The sequence below is a fragment of the Panthera uncia genome, chromosome X (assembly GCF_023721935.1).
Source record: "Panthera uncia isolate 11264 chromosome X, Puncia_PCG_1.0, whole genome shotgun sequence".
In the NCBI taxonomy this organism is placed as follows: domain Eukaryota; kingdom Metazoa; phylum Chordata; class Mammalia; order Carnivora; family Felidae; genus Panthera; species Panthera uncia.
This window is the reverse complement of record NC_064817.1, coordinates 59,821,627-59,843,720: the sequence shown is the minus strand read 5'-3', so window position 1 is coordinate 59,843,720 and position 22,094 is coordinate 59,821,627. Positions and strand designations below refer to the sequence as shown.

Here is a 22,094-nt window from a genome sequence, read left to right as displayed (position 1 = left end):
ACTAGTTACAGAAGGGAACTTTCTCAATTTGATAAAGGGCATTTATGAAAAACACACTACTAAGGTTTTAAGGTAGAAAGCTCAGAAAGCTTAACCACAGGATTGGAATTGAGGGAGAGTACTTTTTTTATTAAAAATTTTTAAATGTTTATTTATTTTGAGAGAGAGAGATAGAGTGTGAGTGGGGGGGGGGGGAATCAGCAGGCGGAGAGAGAGGGAGAGAGAGAAATCCAAGCAGGCTCCAGGCTGTCAACAATGAGCCCGATGCAGGGCTTGAACTCACGGACCATGAGATCATGACTTGAGCCAAAGTCAAGAGTCGCATGCTTAACCGACTCACTGGTGCCCCAGAGAAAGCACTTTTTAAAACAATACTGAGCTAAGGTTTATGTTGGCATAATTGTTACTTGAATTCATATTTGCTGGCAGAAAATTGATAGTTCTGTTGTTGCTTACAACAATTAAAATTATTTAACTTTCTCACATCAACTTTATAGTATATTGTCATTGTAGGAAATTTGGAGAAAATGGAAAAATAGAAAACAGGAAAAAAATCACTCAGACATATCACCTGAAGATATCTAGTCTTCATACCTTTGGATGTATCATCCAACATTTTTTTGCCCTAATAGCACCTTTTCTTTAAAATGAGATTTTAGGGGCACCTGGGTGGTTCCCTTGGTTGAATGGTCCAACTCTTGATTTCAGCTCAGGACATGATCTCACATTTTGTGAGATGGAACCCGGAGTCAGGCTCCGTGCTGACAGTGAGAAGCCTGCTTGGGATTTTCTCTCTTCCCCTCTCTCTGCCCCTCCCCCACTTACTCTTGCACACTTTCTCACTCTCTCAGAATAAAAAAATAAACATTTTAAAAAATGAGATTTAAAAAATATTCAATGTAAATGCTAAATTTCTTTAACTCAAGGTAATACTTTTTAAAAATTTATTTTTGAGAGCGAGAGAAAGCTCAAGTGGGGGAGGGGCAGAGAGAGAGAGATAGAGAGAGAATCCCAAGCAGGCTCCACACTGTCAGTGTGGAGTCTGATGTGGGGCTCGAACTCACAAACTGTGAGATCATGACCTGTGCTGAAGTTGACTTAACCTGCTGAGCCACCCAGGCACCCCAGTACTTTACTGATGTGTTGCATTCACATTGTGAGTGGTCACTGACTTTGCCCATTTTTTAATGAAGTTATTTGTTGTTGTTGTTGAGTCATAGAAGTTCCTTACATATTCTGGATATTAACCCCTTATCAAATATAATTTGTAAATATTTTCTCTTACCCCATAGGTTGCCTTTTCACTCTGTTTATAGTCTTCTTTGATGTGCAGAAATTTTCAAGTTTGATATGGTCTCATTTGTCTATTTTACTTTTGTTGCTTATGCTTTTGGTGTCACATCCAAGAAACTATTGCCAAATCCAATGTCCTAAAGTGTTTCTCCCCTATGTTTTCTTGTAGGAATTGTATAGGTTTAGGTCTTGAATCCATTTTAGGTAATTTTTGTATATGCTGTGAGTTAAAAGTCCAACTTCACTGTTTTGAAAGTGGATTTCCAATTTTCCCAGCACCAGTTTTTGGAGAGACTATCCTTTCCCCATTGTGTAGTCTTGGCAACCTTGTTGAAAATCATTTGACCTTATGTGAAAGCGTTTATTTCTGGGCCCTTTTGTCCTGTTATATTGGAATCTATCTATCTATCATCTATTTATCTATCTTTTATGCCAGTACCACACTATCTTGAATACTGCTGGTTTGTAGTATGTTTTCAAATCATGAAATGTGTGTTCTGCAACTTTGCTTCTCTTTTTCAAGATTGTGTTGGTTATTCAGGGTCCCTTGAGCTTTCTTGTGACTTTTTGGATTTTTTTGTCTAATTCTTCAAAGAATGACATTGGGATTTTGACAGAGAATTTAAAGAATCTGTAGGTCCCTTTGGCTAGTAGAAACATTTTAAAAACATTAAGTTTTCCAGAAATACATGGGAATGAGATATCTTTCCATTCATTTGTATTTTCTCTGATTTCTGTTAGCAATGTGTCATAGATTTCAGTGTACAAGTCTTTCATCTACTTGGTTAAGTTTATTTCTAAGTATTTTATCCTTTTTGATGCCATAGTAAATGTGATTGCTTTATTACTTTACTTTTTAGATTGGTTATTTTTAGTGCGTAGAAACACAACTGATTTTTGACATTTTTTTATTTTAAGGAGCTATTTGGTATTCTGTTGCATGGATGACATAATTCATTTAACTAGTTCCCCATTGAGGACTATCAATGTCATTTTCAAAGTTTTGATGTTACAAACAATGCTGCAGTGAATAGTTTTGTGGATATCTCATTTTTCCCATGTAGAGTATATCTGTTGGTCAAATTCCAGAAGTTAAATTTCTGGATTAAAGGATATATGTATTTAAAAATTTAATTGATATTGCCAAAGCATTTTGATTTTGACATAAAATAGAATTTGTGATGGTGTTTATTAAAAATTATTAGAGTCTCTATTTTCTTATCCAACTTGCTCTCTTAAAGGTAATATACCTTGTCTTTCAAGAAAATTCACAAATTACACATTTATGGTTGAGTTCAAGGAAGGGTTTTTTTTTTTTTTAAGATTTTATTTTTAAGTAATCTTTACACCCGATGTGGGGCTCAGTTCCACAACCCTGAGATCAAGAGTTGCAGGCTCTACTGACTGAGCCAGCCAGGTACCACACCAAGGAAAGGTTCTATGTTGATTTCTGTGGCAATTTGATGAAAAATGTGATATTTGAATGAGTGAATTTATTCTAAAATATGGTAGAAGGAAACTCATTGAAAATCAGCTATTGACAGTGATACAAAACAGTGATACAACTATAATATATCAGTGAAACTTTGTTAGTCATCTTTTAATAATAGAGGAATGCTCTTTCTTATGATTCATGAATACAGTGAGTTATATATTTAAAAATTTCTGTTATTATAATTTTGTTATTAAGATGCTTCTCTGTTTGTGGAATATGTCATGTTAAAATGCTTAGTGTTAAGAAGTCTTATCACCAAGAACTAGGTTAAAAGTTGTGTGGGGCACCTGGGTGGCTCAGTTGGTTGAGTGACGGACTTCAGCTCAGGTTATGATCTTAGTGTTTGTGAGTTTGAGTCCTGTGTCTGGCTCGTGCTGACAGCTCAGAGCCCAAAGCCTGCTTCGGATTCTGTGTCTCCCTCCCTCCCTGCTCCTCCCTCACTCACGCTGTGTCTCTCAAAAATAAATATTTTTTAAAAATTGTGTGCTGTCTTGTATCTCCTTTCAAATTAACTGCATTTATCCAGGAGGAAAATATAACTTCTGTAAATTGTATGTTTAAGTGATGTTTATCATTACGGAAGACAAGAAGAAAATTAGTAGACCAGATATGGAAGGCTGGTTTCTACAGTTGGCAATAGTCCTTGAATATTTAAAAGATGACTTGAAATATATATAAACTTCTCTCTTTTTTCTTTTAAGTAATCTCTACACCCAACATTGGGCTTGAACTCATGACCCCCGAGATCAAGAGGTGCATACTCTTCTGACTGAGCCAGCCAGGTTCACCCAAACTTTTCTTAGTTAAAAATTTGCTGTGCTTATCAAGTTATCAAAGCGTTCCATTTAAAACAGGCTCACTATTTCCAATTGCGGAAGAAAGCAGCAACTCTTTCACCCAAATACAAAAGGAGCACTTGCAAATTTCAAGAAAAGCAAATAAAATGAAATAAAACATGTATGTCAGAATAAATTTGGAAATCAAATTAGAAACTATTCAATTTCAGAGAACTGATATGTGACTTGCAGAGATTACCAGTGGACAATTAAATTACAGAACATGAAGTCTGGAAAGGGTTTTAGCGATTACCCAGCCAAACCTCTGTGATGAGGAGGAAATAGACCTTGATTGGTTGGTGAGTTAAACATCACATCAGACTCGGAGAATGGTCGGTGTGTGTGTGTGTCTGTCTGTATGGCAGTTTACAGTTTATTCAATATCGAACGAATTGTATGCAGATCTCAAGTTCGTCTTGTGTATATAGTTGTAAGTATGCTGGCAGGCTTATTAATATATAAAAAACATGTAGGAAAGTAAAGAACTTGAACATAACCTGGAATATGGGAAAGAAAATATATAGGATGGTCATATAGTTTAGAGGTTAAGAGTGTGGTGTCTGGTCTGAATTTTGGCTCCACTAGTGTGAGACTGTGTTTTGGTTTCCTCATCTGGAGAATGTAGTTAACAAGCGTCTGTCTGCCTCAAAAAGAATAAGGATTGCATGAGATAACTCGAATAAAGGATTAGTATAGTGCTGGTATATAGTAAACTCTCAATAAATGTAAGTTGTTATTGTTTTGTCAATATATGAAAGAAAAGAGGATGGATCAAAAAGCATTTTCAGAATAAAGTCAAAATACGTCACTAGCGCTTTCAGGTCCTTAGGACTGAATTGGAACCCCTATGAGAAGGTGGAGTGGATCAAATGACGTAGACCGCCTTAGCAACAGGCCCCCAAAGAAGGTGAATTTCTGTGGCCAATAAGATTTTGAGCTGCGGAGGGAGTAGCCAATGGGAGACGGAAAGAGGAAGAGGGAGGACGCGCCAATTCTTCTGCCTGAGCCTCGGCCCAACAAAATGGCGGCGGCGGCGGCGTCGCTTTGTTTCCGCGGCTCCTGCGGCGGGGGCAGTGGTACCGGCCTCTGAGCTGTGGGGAGGATCCAGCACCAGCTATAGTGACGACTAAGAGTCCATTACATTTCTGTCGTAACCCGGCGCCGGAGAGCGCAAAGCGGCGCCCTACGGTCGTTGAAGCTACAAGGCGTTGAAGCGAAAACATGACTGCTGAGTCCATGAGGTAAAATACAACCCCGTCTCACGGGTCCTAGCGGTCTGGGCCTATGCGCCTTCTGAGCAGGGTGTTTGGGAATGCTTTAGCTTGGTGTGTTAGGCCTTTATGTCGCTTAGCGGAAAGAGACCTTGTTTTCTCTTTAGGTGAGGAGGTTTTCGGAGTTTCGGCAGTAGCTTCTAACCGGAATGGGGGTGGGGGTGGGGGTGGGGGTGGGGATGGGGGGGCGCGGCCTGGCGTGTTGAGCGCTTCCTTCAACCACCCCTAACCGGTGAAGCTTAGTTGGCTCGTCTAGTTTGTTTTTTGGTGCCTGTGGAATTGAGACCCCCCTAAGTCGGAGGCGGTTTTGGTATCCCGGTCGATCTTCCTAATCTTTGGGCCTGGAAACTGCGTGGGGAAGGAGAGGGGTTGGGAGGAGGGGGGAGTGGGAAGAGGGGGAGGGGCGAGCGGGCGGGAGGATGTGAGATTCTGGGAGGACTTAGTGGCGTTTGGATAGCAGGATACGGGAAATACCCTGGCTTTGCGGAATTTTTTTTTCTGCAGCCCCTGGGGACAAGCTCTTTTTTGTGGGGGTGAACGGGTGGGTCTTGCTAGGTTTTTACATTCCTTCTCTACTCCAGATCCTGAAGGGTATCCTTGGATTTATCTCTAGGCAAGAGGATACTAACGCAGGGTTTTGCTTCCAGAGGACCTCAGTATACTTTTTGTGAAGTCCGGCTTTAATGAGTGGTAAGGCAGACCTCAAATGTTTCTCCACTTTCTGGGCAAATTTCGAGCAAAAGTAATTAGACCCTACGTTTTAAAAATTTATTCCGTGAGGAATGGGGAGTAGGTTAATGTGGGTCGATGGGAAGTAAGATTTATTCCAAGGGAAACTGTGCCTGGCAGGCTCCTTTTAACAATCAAGCATGTTTATTAGTTTGAGCTTGTTTTTCTCTTGTGCTTCTGATTTGCCTCTTGATAGTGTCTAAAAATATGGGTTGTTAATATGACATGTATACCACTTTTACACAGGTGGCTGGCTTGCTTTGCAGGCTGTTTGACATCTGACTTTTCATTCCTCGTGAATTAAGTAATTTTTCTGTTCTTAAATATATTCTTGGTGCCTAGTGGCAAAATAAACTACAGGGGGCATGGATCAGAATTGCATTGGTAATTGGCAAAATGTGCCTTTGAGTATTATGATGGTATACATTTTTAGAGCACTTTACCTAGCATGTAGAATTTGGGAATGAGCCTGTGATATTGTCTATTTTTGTACATTAACACACAGTAGATAGAATATGTTTTCCTTCCCTTGAGAAAAAAAATACACTTTAGTTCTTATCAGATCCCTAGCTGTGTAAAGATTTTAACCTGTTTCTGAATTTGTGTTAATTGGTCCAACTACAGTAAACCTTTATTTATAGGGTATTGGGTACATAAGAGGTACCCAATACAACTTATTGGCTGGTTATTAGGTGCTCATGTTCATATATAGGAAGGGTATACCTTGTAATTAAATATAATCTCTGTATTTTACTGAAAGTCTCATAAAAGGAGACTTCATTCATTTTATGCCAGGGTCAATTTTTTTCTCTTGTCTTGAATTTTTGTAGATCTTGGTGGTAAGAGTAATAATTGTAACTAAAATTGAGTGCTTATTGTTTATCTTCATCTGTATAATCTTAATTCTCAAAACAACCCTATGGGATAGGTACTTGGTGTTCCTCATTTTACAGAAGAGTAGGAAACTGAGGCATAGGGAGATCAAAGAACTTGACTAAAGATGTACAGCTTGTAATTGGTGGAGCTAGAATTGAACCTAGTTTTGACTCCAGAACTTACGTTCTTAACCACAAAGCATTAATGCCCCCTTGACCTGCCATGTCTAATGTGATTATGATCGTTTTAATTTAGCCCAAGTATTACAGTGGAAGAAGTTCATTTTAGCTGCTGTTGTGGTCATTTGTCGTAGGTCTTTAAGTTTGTAGCTGTTAATAGTATTTTGCCTTTTATGTACAGATGAGATAGTGAGAATAACTGAAACATTGAATTCCAGGAGAGTCCCTTGTAAAAGAAAACCCCTTGTAAAGAACCACATACATTAATGTTAATATAAAAATGTATGATGCTTTCTGATTATTTACTGTGAAAGAGCTCTAAGTGGGTGTTGAGAACTGTCTCAGGCTGAAGTGTCATTCATCCCAAGTCATAATCATAGTCAAAGGATAATCGGACAGGTAGTGCTTGATTCAGTTTAACCCACAATACTGAATCACTCTTGATTCTCTTCTAATGTGAGATAGAAATAATATGAGCAATTTTATACATAATTGTTAGTTTTATTTTACGTAATAGTTCCAGATTTTTCTTTTTTCTTTTATTTTTTAAAAAATTTACATCCAAATTAGATTTTCTCTTCTTTTTAAAGATTATTTATTTTGAGAGAGATGGGGGAGGAGCACAGAGAGAGGTAGAGAGAGAATCCCAAGCAGGCTCCACACTGACAGTGGAGCCTGATGCAGGCTGCGCTAGAACTCTTGAACTGCGAGATCATGACCTGAGCTGAAATCAAGAGTTGGATGCTTAACCGATGGAGTAACCCAGGTGCCCCTCCACAGATTTTTCCTTTATTAGAACTTTTGTTGAGCACTTAAAGTAGGAACAAAGATTAGTTCTAATTTTTACTAGTGTTTATAAAAAAAAGATGTTATCTATGATTCTGTGGTGAAAAAAATAGCTGAAAGGCAAGAAGGAACAAAAATAAACTGATGACCTGAATCATACACTGAAAAATCAGTGTCTCAGTCCTTAAAGGTTTTGTTATTGTTTTTAAAGGGCTTTTTGTTATGTATTTTATTTTAAATGAGATCGGTTTGTTTCTTGAAATATTGTCATTATGAAAGATCAGCTTCTGATTGACAGATGAAATTTATTTTTGGATAAAGGTCTTAGAGATTTGATGGAACTTGTCATTCTAATCCTTATGGCAGCTGATTACTTGAAAAGTTGACAGCAGTATAACATTATTAGTCTTAAGTTTTATTTCATTTTATTTTTTAGTTTATTTATTTGTTTTTAAGTAAGCTCTATGCCTAGAGTGGGGCTTGAACCCAGGATCAAGAGTCGTGTGCTCCACAGCTGAGCCAGCCAAGCACACCATGGTCTTAAATTCTATTTTTTAAAAAATAATTAATTTTTAAATATTTGTTTATTTTGAGAGAGAATGTGAGCGAGCAAGGGAAGGGCAGAGAGAGAGAATCCCAAGTAGGCTCAGCACTGACAGTGGGGCTTGATCTCACGAACTGTGAGATCATGACCTGAGCCAAAATCAAGAGTTGGATACTCAACCACCTGAGCCCCCCGCCCCCCCCACCCCTCCATGGTCTTAAATTTTAAAAAGCAGAAGTTGTTGAAATGGAGAGATGCTGGGAAAATGTCATAGGAAGTATCTTTTAGGACAGTAATTCACAATGAATTGCATACTAACTTAATTTTTGAAAAATGTTATCTGTGAAATATTTGCATTCCCACCAAGTGGAAAGTGTTAAGCCAGGCTGTGGAGAGGGAGTACATGCACATTTTATAAAAGGTTTTGAAAGCATTTAAATACCAGTTGTTTGGTTATGTTGCTGATTGGGATGAAAAGAAAGACATTTGTGACTTTAATTTTGATCGTGCCAGTTCTCATTACTGGCAACCCTTGGTATAGTTGGCCATCAGCTTTCAGTTGTATATTGTATTTCTAGAGATAAGATAAATGTAGTACTTAAAGAAATTTTTATATAGATACAGGTGTGTGAAACAATTTTCTGCAAGAAAGTGTGTGTATTTATGTGTCTGTTTCACTTTTGGAGTCTGAATACATTTATGGATTGTATCAGACAGTTCTTGGATTTACATGAAGTCCTTTCCTCCAGACCTGGAGTGTTTTCCTGAGCTTTGGCAAACGCTGTTCAAACAGTTTAAGCCAATTGAAAATGATGTTTAGATCTTCTTTTAGGAATGTTGGATATAATAGGACAGTAAAAGGAGCATCTAGGTAGGATTTCTCTGTACCTGTATGCTAATGTTTGTCTTATGATTTGCTTAATAGCTAACATGCAAGCTATTTATCCTCCATTTTTCCATCTGTAAAATGGGAATAAGTTTAATAAATATTGATAAAGCCTGTAGTTGTTCTGGAGGAAGTAACATGGTTAGAACATTGGTTCTTAAAAGGCAATAAACTAAAGATAGGTGTGGTCTTTGTTAATTTATAACTGTTGAGACTCTATACAGGTCCTAAAATTAAAAGTTTGAGAACTACTAGTGTTAGGAATGAAAACTGAACTCTGAGCCAAATCTGGGTTTTCTAAGTATAGATCTTTTTGCCTAACTGATTATAGGACCTTGGAAAAATTTATACTTTCTAGGCTTGTGTTTTGTCATTTGTAAAATGAACCTGTACTAGATGTTCTATAAGGTTATTAAAAAAAAAAAAGGGGCACCTGGCTGGCTCAATTGGTAGAGCATGATGAGACTCTTTTTTTTTTTTTAGTGTTTATTTTTATTTTTGGGGGGGGGAGAGGGAGAGAGAGAGAGAGAGAGAAAGAGAGGGACAGTCAGTCAGTGTGAGTGGGCGAGGGGCAGAGAGAGAGGGAGACAGAGAATCCAAAGCAGGCTCCAGGCTCTGAGCTGTCAGCACAGAGCCCGCCGTGGCGTGGGGCCCAAACTCGCCAACTGCGAGATCATGACCTGAGCCGAAGTCAGACGCTTAACCGACTGAGCCACCCAGGTGCCCCGAGCATGAGACTCTTGATCTCGGGATTGTGAGTTTGAGCCCCACATTGAGCGTAGAGTTTAAAAAGAAACAAAAAAATGTTCCTGCTTATGTGAATGTCAGTCATTTTTTTTTCTTATCTTACTTTGGGAGATAAGAAGGGTAGTGATGAAGGGAAGTTTCTTTACCATGTATGCATATCTTTTTTTGCCTTAGAACTTACATGTTAGGATACAGGTGTTTTGTTGATAATAAAATCTGTAATGGTGTCATGTACATATATTTGTTGGAACATTGGAAAGGAAACACTTTTTGCTGAGAAGTTTGTCAGTGATTATTGTTGCCCAGGACATGTTCTATTTTGAAAGATTATTATATCCAGTGTATTATATTTCTGCCCTTTTATAATTGGGGATGATACTTTTGAAAAGACCTTTATTAGTTTTGGCCAATTGTGCTTTTTGCCCTGAGAAAAGGTTCTGTGAATTGGGTGCTGTAGCCACTGTTTTCAGATCATGTCTCTTGAGACTTTGTCTTTCAGCTTTGGCTTGAAGTAGCCATTCTTGGTATCTGTAGTCCAGCTTTCTTGGTAACTGTTCTATACAATATTTGTTTAAGAAATTATTGTTATGGCAGTGGTGTTCACATGTTTATATCTTATATTCCATATTTTGAGAGAATGCTTTCTTAGTAGATCAAATACTTGAGTATCAACTAGGGGCCAGGCACTGTGCTAGGGTATGCAAAAGTTAGTAAGACAAAATTCCCACCTCCTTAAGGAATTCTTAATCTAATGAGGGAGATATCAAGTAAATAGGTATAAAACAGTGCTAAAGTGGGGGTATATTGGTTTTACTGAGTATAAGAAATGAAGGAAGGCCTCATTTTTGGGATATCTAGGATTTACAGAGGAAATGGTATTTGTAGTGAGTCTTAAAGATGAGTTAGAAATTAAGGGTTGTCTGTGAAAAAGGGCTGCCCAGGCAGAGAGATAAGTTTGGTTAAAAGGTTAGTCTTATTTTCCATATAGCAGAGGAAATAAGACATATACACAAATAGTTTTGAAGTAGGATATAAAGTGATAAATGCTGCATTTGGTAAAAACTAAGTTCAGAGTAGGAAGATATTTCTGATGAGGTCCAGGGAAGGCTTTATAGAGAAAGCATTTGAATCTGGCCCTTGGAGGATGGGAGGATGGATAGTTTTGACAAAGAATACTAGGGGAGATTCCAGATGTGAGATATAGCAGCTTGAGCAAAGGATTGTTGTATATGTTAGTGTTTTCTATTTAGAAGCAGGTAAACTTAGAATTTTTAACTCAATTCCTGGACAAATATTGTATAACTTTTGTGCAATTAGTATGTTTTTCCCCAGATTTATTGAGATATAATTAATATGTAACATTGTGTAGTTTAAGGTGTACAATGTGATATTTTGATAATTGTATATATTTTGAAATGTTTACCTCAAAATAAGGTTAGTTAACACCTTCACCGTACATAACCATTTTTTTTGTTGTGGTGAGAACTTTCAAGATCTAGTCTCTAGCAACTTTCAGTTATATAATACAGTATAGTTACCTTTAGTCACCATGCTGTATATTACATGTCCAAAACTTATTCATCTTCTAGTGTAATTTGTATGTTAACTTTTGTGGTTTGATGATCTTAGAAAAGTCACATGTGCCCTTGTAAATGAGCCTGATAATTTCAGTTCAAAAGAGCTGTCAAAGTATTTTCCGCTTTCCTTAACAATTATATAGAATGTAATGCACATATTTTGATTGACTATGGTTGTTCAAATCTATCCTTAGTTGTCTTTATTTTGGTCATTTAAAGTGCTCAGTTGACTTTTGGGTAATACTTGATTTATAAAGTCCAAAATAAAAAAATAATTTATATTCATGTAATACTGTATTTGGTATTTTGCTTATTTGAATTATATTCATATTTTGATTTATTTGATAGCATTCTAAATATAGTTCTGCTATAATGTTTGTTTTGAAAATGTGTGTATGTCTCAACAAGGTTGATAAATCAGGTAACAATTTGAGCATAAGACAAAATTTTTATTTTCTTATGCAGGATTTTGCCTGCAAGGTCAGGGATCAGCAAATCATGACCACCAACTAGTGGCCTGTTTTTGTAAATAAAATTCTTTTGGAACATACTTAAGCCCATTTGTTTATATTTTCTGTGGCTACTTTTGTACCACAATCTCAGAGTGGAATAGTTGCAACAAAGACCTAATGGTCCACAAAGCCTAAAATAGTTTCTATCTGGTCCTTTATGGAAAGAATTTTCCCTAAGTGAACTATACCCAGCTGAACTGAAGTGTGTTAAATACATGCATATACATGCACATACCTCTTACCTCAAACATCTGTTGGCTAGCTTAGTTCACCCCTTGTGTTATGAGCCACTCCCATCCACATCTGTTGTTACAGTTTTCCATCCGATTTCAGATAACCCTCCTTCCATCATTTCACAGTAATTCATGAGCTGCAGCCCTTCTGATGTGCTTCCACAAGCAAACTTCAGGTCTTTTTCAAGGTAAAGTGCTGTATTTATTATTGTATTTGTATATTTCTTAATCACTTAATGTGTAAACTGTGTAAAATTGTGCTATCATTTTAATCAGGTTTCTTTTAAAAAATGTGTCATTGATGAAATTTTTTGAGTGTTGTGCTTTTTAAAAAATGTTTATTTTTTTTGAGAGAGATGCAGAGGACGGGGGAGAGGGAGAGAGAGAGAGAATCCCAAGCAGGCTCTGGGCTGTCAGGGATGAGCCCGATGTCGGACTCGAACCCATGAACTCTGAGATCCCTACTGGAGCTGAAATCAAGAGTCAGGTGCCCAACTGACTGAGCCACCCAGGCATGTGAATGTTTTGCTTCTAACCCCATTTTCCCTATGAGTCGTGTGGTGTTCATTGCACAATTTTCCATAACCTGGTGATTTTTAGGAACTGATGTTAACGTGATTTCTGAACTGAATGTAATCGTCATCCTGCAAGAAGTACTAATTCATTCACAAATATTTCTTGGACTCTGTGAATATTTAATGAATTAGTGGACACAAAGCACTTAGGTTAGTGTCTAGGACATACTAATTACTCAAATACTAATTATTACTGATTACTATTACCATGTGCCAAGAACTGTTTAAAGTACTGCTTAGGTGAATAAGACTAACGCCTTCTCCCCATGAAACTTACATTATACTTCAAAAAATCTGTATTAATATACATTTTGGCTAGTAACTTAGTCCTACTCCCATAAAAGATATTTTTGTGTTATTATAAATAATATTTTAAAAATATCCAGAGATCAAAGACATTTACTTAAAACAACTTTCTAGTCACTGTCTCACTGATCTCATGTAATATTTGAATGATTTTTAAAATGTTTTTAATGTAACCTCAGGAGATCTACCTTCAAGGAGACAGAGGATAATCTTTTTACTATATTTCAAAATAAAAAGTTAAAAATTATAGATTTAGACTTAATTTGCAAAAATTGTATATAGATTCTCATAGATCCTTCACTCAGATTTATCAAATAGTAATATTTTACATCTGCTTTATCATTCTCTCTATGTTATTTTTCTGAGTCATTTGAGATTAAGTTGCAGACATGATGCTCCTTTACCCCTGAATATTTCAATATGTATTTCCCCCAAATAGGAATATTCTCTATAACCTCATTATAGTTAGCAAAATTAGAGATTAACATTGATACAGTAGTATTTCTACTCTACAGACCTTATTCATGTTTTGCCAGTTGCTTCATAATGTCCTTTATAGTGAAAGACAAAAGTTTATTTTTTTTCTGGCCCTGCATCCAATTCTGGAACATGCATTGCATTTCATTGTCATGTGTCTTTAATCTTTTTTACTCTGGAGCACTGTACCTTGCTTTTATCCCCTTATGTATTTTTGAAGAATACGGAACAGTTAATTTGGGTTTGTCTGATATTTCCTTGTGATCATGTATTTTGCTAGAAACACTGTGAAGTCATGTGTCTTTCTCAGCACATTTTATCAGGAAGCACATGATATCTTTACTCTTACTATATTTTAAAATGTTTTTTCTAATTTTTTTTAAGTTTATTTATTTATTGAGAGACAGAGAGTGTGTGTGAATGGGATAGGGAAAGAGAGAGAAGGGAGAGAGAATCCCAAGCAGGCTCCTCACTGTCAGTGCAGAGCCCCATATGGGGCTCCAACTGTGAGATCATGACCTGAACCAAGATTAAGAGTCAGATGCTTAACCAATTGAGCCACCCAGGTACCCCTAAAATGCTTTTTCTTTTAATACTAAGATTATCACTCCTTGCCATTTAATTTAGATATTTGAAGCTAGGTTTGGTTAATTTCTATAGTGTTGGGGAGAATTTGCTGACCTCTTACTGTTTTTTTCTTTTCCCCTTTCCACCTTCCTTATATACCCCCAAAATTCAAAACCAAAGAACACCCTATTTGTGCATTTTCATTGTGTGTTCTGAGTGCTAAACAGAGAATCAAGAGTGAATGTTTCATATTAAAGTGACTGCACCTGTTACTTGTTAAGTATATGAAATAATATATTTCTTTCGAAGGCCGACTATATATAGTGCATCTGACATAGCTTACTGAATATCTCATTTTAGAGACAGGAAGATACTGGAGGGTAAAATGACTTCAGGTGTTGTTTTTAAAAAATTTTTAATGTTTATTTTACTTTTGAGAGAAAGAGAGCACGAGCAGGGTAGGGGAAGAGAGAGAGGGAGACACAGAATCTGAAGCAGGCTCCAGGCTCTGAGCTGTCAGCACACAGCCCAATGTGGAGCTTGAACCCACGAGCTGTGAGATCATGACCTGAGCTTAAGTCAGACGCTTAACCGACTGAGCCACCCAGGAGCCCCATCAGGTTTTTTTTTTTTTTTTTTTTAATGCTTAACCAATCACCACTCTTTTAAGGAATCTCTGAGCAGATTATTTTCATTAAAATTTTTTTAATGTTTATTTTAGAGAGAGAGAGACAGAGTGCAGAATACAAGCAAGGGAGGGGTAGAGAGAGAGGGAGACACAGAATCCAAAGCATGCTCCAGGCTCTGAGCTGTCAGCACAGAGCCTGATGCCGGGATGGAACTCACGAACCATGAGATCATGACCTGAGCTGAAGTCAGACACTTAACCGACTGAGCCAACCAGGCACCCCTAGATTATTTTCATTTTAATAAGCATTTATTACAAGGCAGTTTGTTTTTTCCCACATGGGAAAAAGAGACAAACCCAGACCAGTTTCCTCCTTTGAGGAGCTTACAGTTCAGTAGAGATTACTTTGAGTTTTAAACAAGGAACTAGAAGCAGAATGTGTTGCTTATTATAAGAGAAGTAAAAGAAAATTCAGTGGAAGAGATGTGTTAAGATTGGAAATTCACGTGTGAATTATCTTGCAGAGAGCTTTGAATGCTATGCTTAGGAGTTTCGTACTTTATAAACATGGGAAGACTTTGAATATTTTGAGCATGGGGTGACATATTTGAGTCTATACTCAATTATGCCAATTATTGGTCATACTGAGAAGATAGAACAGTCCTTTAGACAAGGAATATATTTAAGAGAATATAGGCATATATGTCCAACTCCCGTTCCCCTTAAAAATATAGTAGCATGTGCTAAGTACAGTTGAGTGCTACTGACACATATGGTGTATGAACATAGTGGTTTTACTTGAATCAGGGGTAGAATTAACTTTGATAAAAGATGGAATTTCAAGGCAGGAAAGGATGACTTTTTGGAACTTCTTCTTCCCCATTCCAATAGATATTAAAAGATTTAGGGGCGCCTGGGTGGTTCAGTTAAGCGTCCGACTTCAGCTCAGGTCATGATCTCATGGCTCATGGGTTCGAGCGCCACGTTGGGCTCTGTGCTGACAGCTCAGAGCCTAAAGCCTGCTTCAGATTCTGTGTCTCGCTCTCTCTACCCCTTCCCCAGTTTGCACTCTGTCTCTCTGTATTTTCTCAAAAATAAATAAACATTAAAAAAATTAAAAAAAAAGATTTAAATAACTTGTGTTCCTAAATACTGCCACCTACTTATTAGCATATTATGATTTGTCTCTGACATCTGAATTCTAAGCAATTACCTGACTATTTTGGAAGGGAGCTAGGGTTACCTGCCTGGTTTGAAGGATGAGTTGTGGAAACAGGTGCTGTTTTCTGGCTCTAAAATCTAAATGTCTTAAAATTGTATTTTTTTTTCTGCAGGGAAAGAGAACCCTAGTTCTCACCTGAAGACTCTTTTCTTATTTCTCCTTACAATAGGAATAAAACTTTTTGCTTCACTTTCTTGCTCTTGCCACATTCTTTGCCTCTTGTCTCCATTTGAAGAATGCCTTTGCATAAAGATGGGGTGTGATATGTTGTTGGAATGAACTGTGTTTAATAAAGCAGGTATCAGTGTGTCAAGTAAGTTGAAACGTTTTTTGAAGGTTTTAGTACTTTGGCCCACATGAAAATGGTGACGTTTTTTGCAATTTAATTTTTAATTAGAGTATTACATAGAGACCACTATTCAAAGACCACATAATAAAAAACGCAGACCTTATTCACATATTGCTGCTTTATTACAAATTTATAATTTATTTCCATTAGAGCATTTATACCTTGATATTAAAAAAATAGACTGGAATGTTATTAGTCCTCCATTGTTTCTTAAATATTTTAGAAAGCTTGACATTTTCATACAGATTCTGAATAGTGTTTATTTGCCTAAGTAGGTGCTGTTGATACTGAGCGTAATAAAACCAGAAAAATTGAGATTCTGCCCTTAAGTGCTTTTTAGACTAAAAATAAATAACACAAGACAAGAAAATAATTAATAAATCACAGAAATATATTTTCCTGGCAACAAATCTGGCATATAAGGAGATAGCTTATTCATGTATACCTATGAACTTTCAAAACAGATTTTAGAGATTTTTCATATGCTGGAAGGGAGAATGGTAATGGACAGATGTTACTGCTACCAGCCTTGTTATTTGTATTGTTCTTTTCTGTTTTTTTTTTCATGTCTTTTCTGTTGCGATAAAATACACTTAATATAAAATTTAGCATTTTAACCACTTTAAAGTGCACAATTCAGTGGCATTAAGTACATTAAATGTATTTACAAAGTTGTGCAACCATCATTGTTGCTATCTAATTTTGGGATGTTTCCTTTACCTCAAAAAGAATCCCTGTATCTCCCAGTGTTCTGCATCATTATGCAACCATTACCTCTGTCCAATTCCAGAACTTTTCCATCATCTCAAACTGAAACTTCATTGTACCCATTAAACAATAACTTTCCATTCCCCTCTCCCCTAAGTCCCTGGTAACTACCATTTCACTTTCTGTCTCTGATCTTAACTATTCTAGATACTCCTATATAAGTGGAATTGTATTTGTGTTTAGCTTATTTTATATAGCATAATGTCTTCAAGGTTCTTCCATTTTGTAGCATGTGTCAGAATTTCATCCCTTTTTAAGGCTGAATACTATTCCATTCACTATGCATATATGCACCACATTTAATTTATCCATTCATCTGTTGATGGACATTTGGCCTGTTTTCATCTTGGCTACTGTGCATAATGTTTCTGTAAACATTGATGTACAAATGTCTATTTGAGTCTCTACTTTCAGTTCTTTTGGATATGTACCTAGAAGTGAAATTCTAGCTTTAATCTCTTGATGAACCACTAAACTGTTTTCCAGAGTAGCCGTACTATTTTACATTCCCACTTGTGTTGTAGAAGGGTAACAATTTTTTTTAAGTTTATTTATTTATTTTGAGAGAGAGAGAGCGAGCGTGTGCACAAGTGGGGGAGACGGGGAGAGAGAGAGGGAGAGGGAGAGAGAAAGAAAGAAAGAAAGAAAGAAAGAAAGAAAGAAAGAAAGAAAATCCCAAGCGGGCTCCTCACTGTCAGTGTGGAGCCTGTTGTGGGGCTCAAAGCAACAAACCTGTGAGATCATGACCTGAGCCTAAGTTGGACAGTTAACTGACTGAGCCACCCAGATGCCCTTATTATTATTTTTTAAAGAAGCTACCTGCCCTTTCTTTTTTTTAAAAAAAAATTATTTATTTTGAGAGAGACAGAGACAGCACAAGTTGGGGAGGGGCAGAGAGAGGAAGAGAGAGAGAATCCCAAGCAGGCTCCGCATTGCCAGTGCAGAGCCCCATGTGGGGCTTAAACCCATGAAGCCATGAGATCAATACCTGAGCTGAAACCAAGGGTTGGATGCTTAACAGATTTAGCACCCAGGCACCCCTCTTTTATCTTTTAGAAAAATGAGTTCATACAGTTTATTTTATTTTAGAATTAAGTTAATTTAAAAAATTTAGTTGACTCTGTCAACTATACTGAAATTAAAAAAAAATTAGTTGACAAATAAGAAACTAAAATGAAGTAGATTAAGAGGTACAAACTTCCAGTTATAAAATAAATAAGTCATGGAGATGCAAAGTACAGCATAGAGAATATCATCAATAAGATGGTAATCTTGGGGCACCTGGGTGGCTCAGTCGGTTGAGTGGCCGACGTCGGCTCAGGTCATGATCTCATGGTCCGTGAGTTTGAGCCCCGCGTCAGGCTCTGTGCTGACTGCTCAGAGCCTGGAGCCTGTTTCAGATTCTGTGTCTCCCTCTCTCTCTGCCCTTCCCGTGTTCATGCTCTGTCTCTCTTTGTCTCAAAAATAAATAAGTGTTAAAAAAAAAATTAAAAAAAAAGATAGTAATCTTGTTTGGTGACAGATGGTGACTACACTTAACCATGGCAAGCACTGAGTAATGTATAGAATTGTTGAATCATGTTGTACACCTGAAATTAAGATTAAACACTGCATATACCCTGTACTTCAGTATTTTATGTTTTTTCTTTATAATAGCCATACTAACAGTTGTGGAGTGTTACCTCATTGTAGTTTTTATTTGCATTTCCCTGATGACTAGTGATGTAAAGTCTCTTTTCATGTGTTTATTGGCCATTTGTATATCTTCTTTGGAAAAATGTCTATTGATCTTTTGCCCAATTTTAAATTGGTTTTTTTTTTTGTTTGTTTAGTTGTATGAATCTTAAAAATTCTGGATATTGGGGTGCCTGGGTGGCTCAGTCGGTTAAGCGGCCGACTTCGGCTCAGGTCATGATCTCTCGGTCCGTGAGTTCGAGCCCTGCGTCGGGCTCTGTGCTGACAGCTCAGAGCCTGGAGCCTGTTTCAGATTCTGTGTCTCCCTCTCTCTGACCCTCCCCTGTTCATGCTCTGTCTCTCACTGTCTCAAAAATAAATAAAACGTTAAAAAAAATTCTGGATATTAACCCCTTATCAGATATACGATTTGTGATTATTTTTCCCATTCTTTGGTTGTCTTTTCACTGTTTTGGTAGTGCATGAAAGTTTTCAGTTTGGATGCAGTCCAGGTTACCTGCTTTTTCTTTTGTTTCATGAGTATTTTAGTGCCATCCAAGAAATTATTGCCAAATCTGAAGTCATGAAGATTTATCCCCCTTCTAAGGGGGATATCTTTTATCTTTTCTTCTAAGAATGTATAGTTTTAGCTCATATTTAGGTCTTTGATCCAGTTTGAATTAATTGTTTTAAAGATTTTTTTTAAGTAATCTCTACACCCAACGTGGGGCTCAAACTCTGAACCCCAAGATCAAGAGTCACATGCTTCACCAACTGAGCCAGCCAGGCACCCCTGGAATTAATTTTTGTGTATGGTGTAAGATAGGTTCCAACTTCATTCTTTTGAATGTGGATATCTAGTTTTCTTGGCACAATTTGTTGAAGAGACTGTTATTTCTCCATTTGGTGGTCTTGGCACCCTTGTCTGTCAGTTGACTGTGGATGTATGGATTATTTCTGGGCTTTCTGTTCTATTCCATTGGTCTATATGTCTATCCTTATGCCAGTACCACCTGTTTTGATTACTTGAGCTTTGTAGCAAGTTTTGAAATTGGGATGTGAGAATGTCCCAAATTTGTCCTCCTTTTTCAAGATTGGTTTGGCTGTTTGGGGTCCCTTTAATTTCCATTTGAAATTTAGGATTGACTTTTTGATTTTTGCAAGTAGTGGCCATTGCAGCTTTTTTTAGAAGTTTGTTTATTTTGAGAGGGGGAGGGGCAGAGAGAGGGAGGGAGGGATGGAGGGAGGGAGGGAGGGAAGAAGAGAGAAAGAGGGGGAGAGAAAGAATCCCAAGAAGGCTCTGTGCTGTCAGCATGGAGCCTGACACAGGGCTCAATCCACGAACTGTGAGATCATGACCTGAACCTAAATCAAGAGTTGGACACTCAACAGACTGTGACACCCAGGTGCCCCTGCTGTTGTGTTTTGTTTTTTTTTTTGATAAGAATTATTTTATTTTTATTTTTATTTTTTAATTAATTTATTTTTTAATTTCCATCCAAGTTAGCATATAGTGCAACAATGATTTCAGGAGTAGATTCCTTAATGCCTGTAACCCATTTAGTCCATCCCTCCTCCCACAACTCCTCCAGCAACCCTCTGTTCTCTATATTTAAGAGCCTCTTATGTTTTGTCCCCCTACTATTTTTATATTATTTTTGCTTCCTTTATGTTTATCTGTTTTGTATCTTAAATTCCTCATATGAGTGAAGTCATATGGCATTTGTTGTTCTCTGACTAATTTCGTTTAGCCTGATACCCTCTAGTTCCATCCACGTAGCTATAAATGGCAAGATTTCATTCATTTTGATTGCTGAGTAATACTCCATTGTATATGTATACCACATCTTCTTTATCCATTCATCCGTTGATGGATATGTGGACTCTTTCCATACTTGGGCTATTGTCATTAGCACTGCTATAAAAATTGGGGTGCATGTGCCCCTTGGAAACAGCACACTTGGATAAATACCTAGGAGTGCAGTTGCTGGGTCATAGGTTAGTTCTATTTTTAACTTTTTGAGGAACCTCCATACTGTCTTCCAGAGTGGCTGCACCAGTTTATATTCCCACCAGCAGTGCAAAAGAGATCCTCTTTCTCTGCATTCTTGCCAACATCTGTTGTTGCCTGAATTGTTAATGTTAACCATTCTGACAGGTGTGAGGTGGTATCTCATTGTGGTTTTGATTTGTATTTCCCTGATGATGAGTGATGTTTAGTGTTTTATGTGTCTGTTCACCATCTGGATGTCTTCTTAGGAGAAGTGTCTATTCAGAATGTCTTTTGCCCATTTCTTCCCTGGATGATTTGTTTTTTGGGTGTTGAGTTTGATAAGTTCTTTATAGACTTTGGCTACTAACCCTTTATTTGATATTTCATTTGCAAATATCTTCTCCTATTCTGTCGGTTGCCTTTTAGTTTTGCTTATTGTTTCCTTCGCTCTGCAGAATCTTTTTATTTTGATGAGGTCCCAATAGTTCATTTTTGCTTTTGTTTCCCTTGCCTCCAGAGACGTGTTGAGTGAGAAGTTGCTGTGTCCAAGGTCAAAGGGGCTTTTCCTGCTTTCTCCTCGAGGATTTTGATGGCTTCCTGTCTTACATTGAGGTCTTTCATCCATTTTGAGTTTATTTTTGTGTATGGTGTAAGAAAGTGGTCCAGGTTCATTCTTCTGCATGTCGCTGTCCAGTTTTCCCACCACCACTTGCTGAAGAGACTGTCTTTATTCCATTTGCTATTCTTTCCTGCTTTGTTAAAGATTAGTTGGCCATATGTTTGTGGGTCCATTTTGGGGTTCTCTATTCTGTTCCATTGATTTGAGGTCTGTTTTTATGCCAGTACCATACTGTCTTGATGATTACAGCTTGGTAATACAACTTGAAGTCCAGGATTGTGATTCTTCCAGCTTTGGTTTTCTTTTTCAAGATTGTTTTGGCTATTTAGGGTCTTTTCTGGTTTCATACAAATTTTAAGATTGTTTGTTCTAGCTCTGTGAAGATGCTGTGTTATTTTGATAGGGATTGTATTGAATATGTAGATTGCTTTGGCTAGTATCAACATTTTAACAATATTTGTTTTTCCAACCTAGGAACATGGAATATTGTTCCATTTTTTTGTGTCTTCAATTTCTTTCATCAATTTCATCAGCTTCAATTTCTTTCATAGTTTTCAGTGTATAGATTTTTCATCTCTTTGGTTAGGTTTATTCGTAGGTATTTTATGGTTTTTGGTGCAATTGTAAATGGGATCGATTCCTTGATTTCTCTTTCTGTTGTTTCATTATTGGTGTATAGGAATGCAACCGATTGCTGTGCATTGATTTTATATCCTTCAACTTGGCTAAATTCATGGATCAGTTCTAGCAGTTTTTTGGTGGAATCTTTTGGGTGTGTTGCAGATTAATAGAGATTACATTTGAGCTGTATATCATTTTGAGGAGTATTGCTTTCAACAGTATTAAATCTTTTACTCCATGAACATGGGATATCATTCTCTTTAATTGAAATTGTTTCATTTCATTTCATTTCATTTCATTTCATTTCATTTCATTTCATTTCATTTCATTT

At 37.1% G+C, this 22,094-nt stretch overlaps 1 protein-coding gene across 8 annotated transcripts in view; it reads left to right on the top strand.

Moving 5' to 3' along the window:
- The first annotated feature begins 4,619 nt into the window (after positions 1-4,619).
- ATRX (ATRX chromatin remodeler) overlaps positions 4,620-22,094 on the top strand; it is a 314,554-nt gene continuing 297,079 nt past the window's right edge. For 2 of the 8 annotated variants that reach the window (XM_049643990.1, XM_049643987.1), the window contains exons 1-2: positions 4,620-4,865; positions 12,091-12,152. In XM_049643990.1, the coding sequence (XP_049499947.1) occupies positions 12,097-12,152 (56 nt within the window). In that variant the 5' untranslated portion in view covers positions 4,620-4,865; positions 12,091-12,096. Of the gene's footprint in view, positions 4,866-5,476; positions 5,586-12,090; positions 12,153-22,094 lie in introns of all 8 variants that reach the window. The other 6 variants (XM_049643994.1, XM_049643992.1, XM_049643989.1 and 3 more) reach the window with 5 other exon arrangements.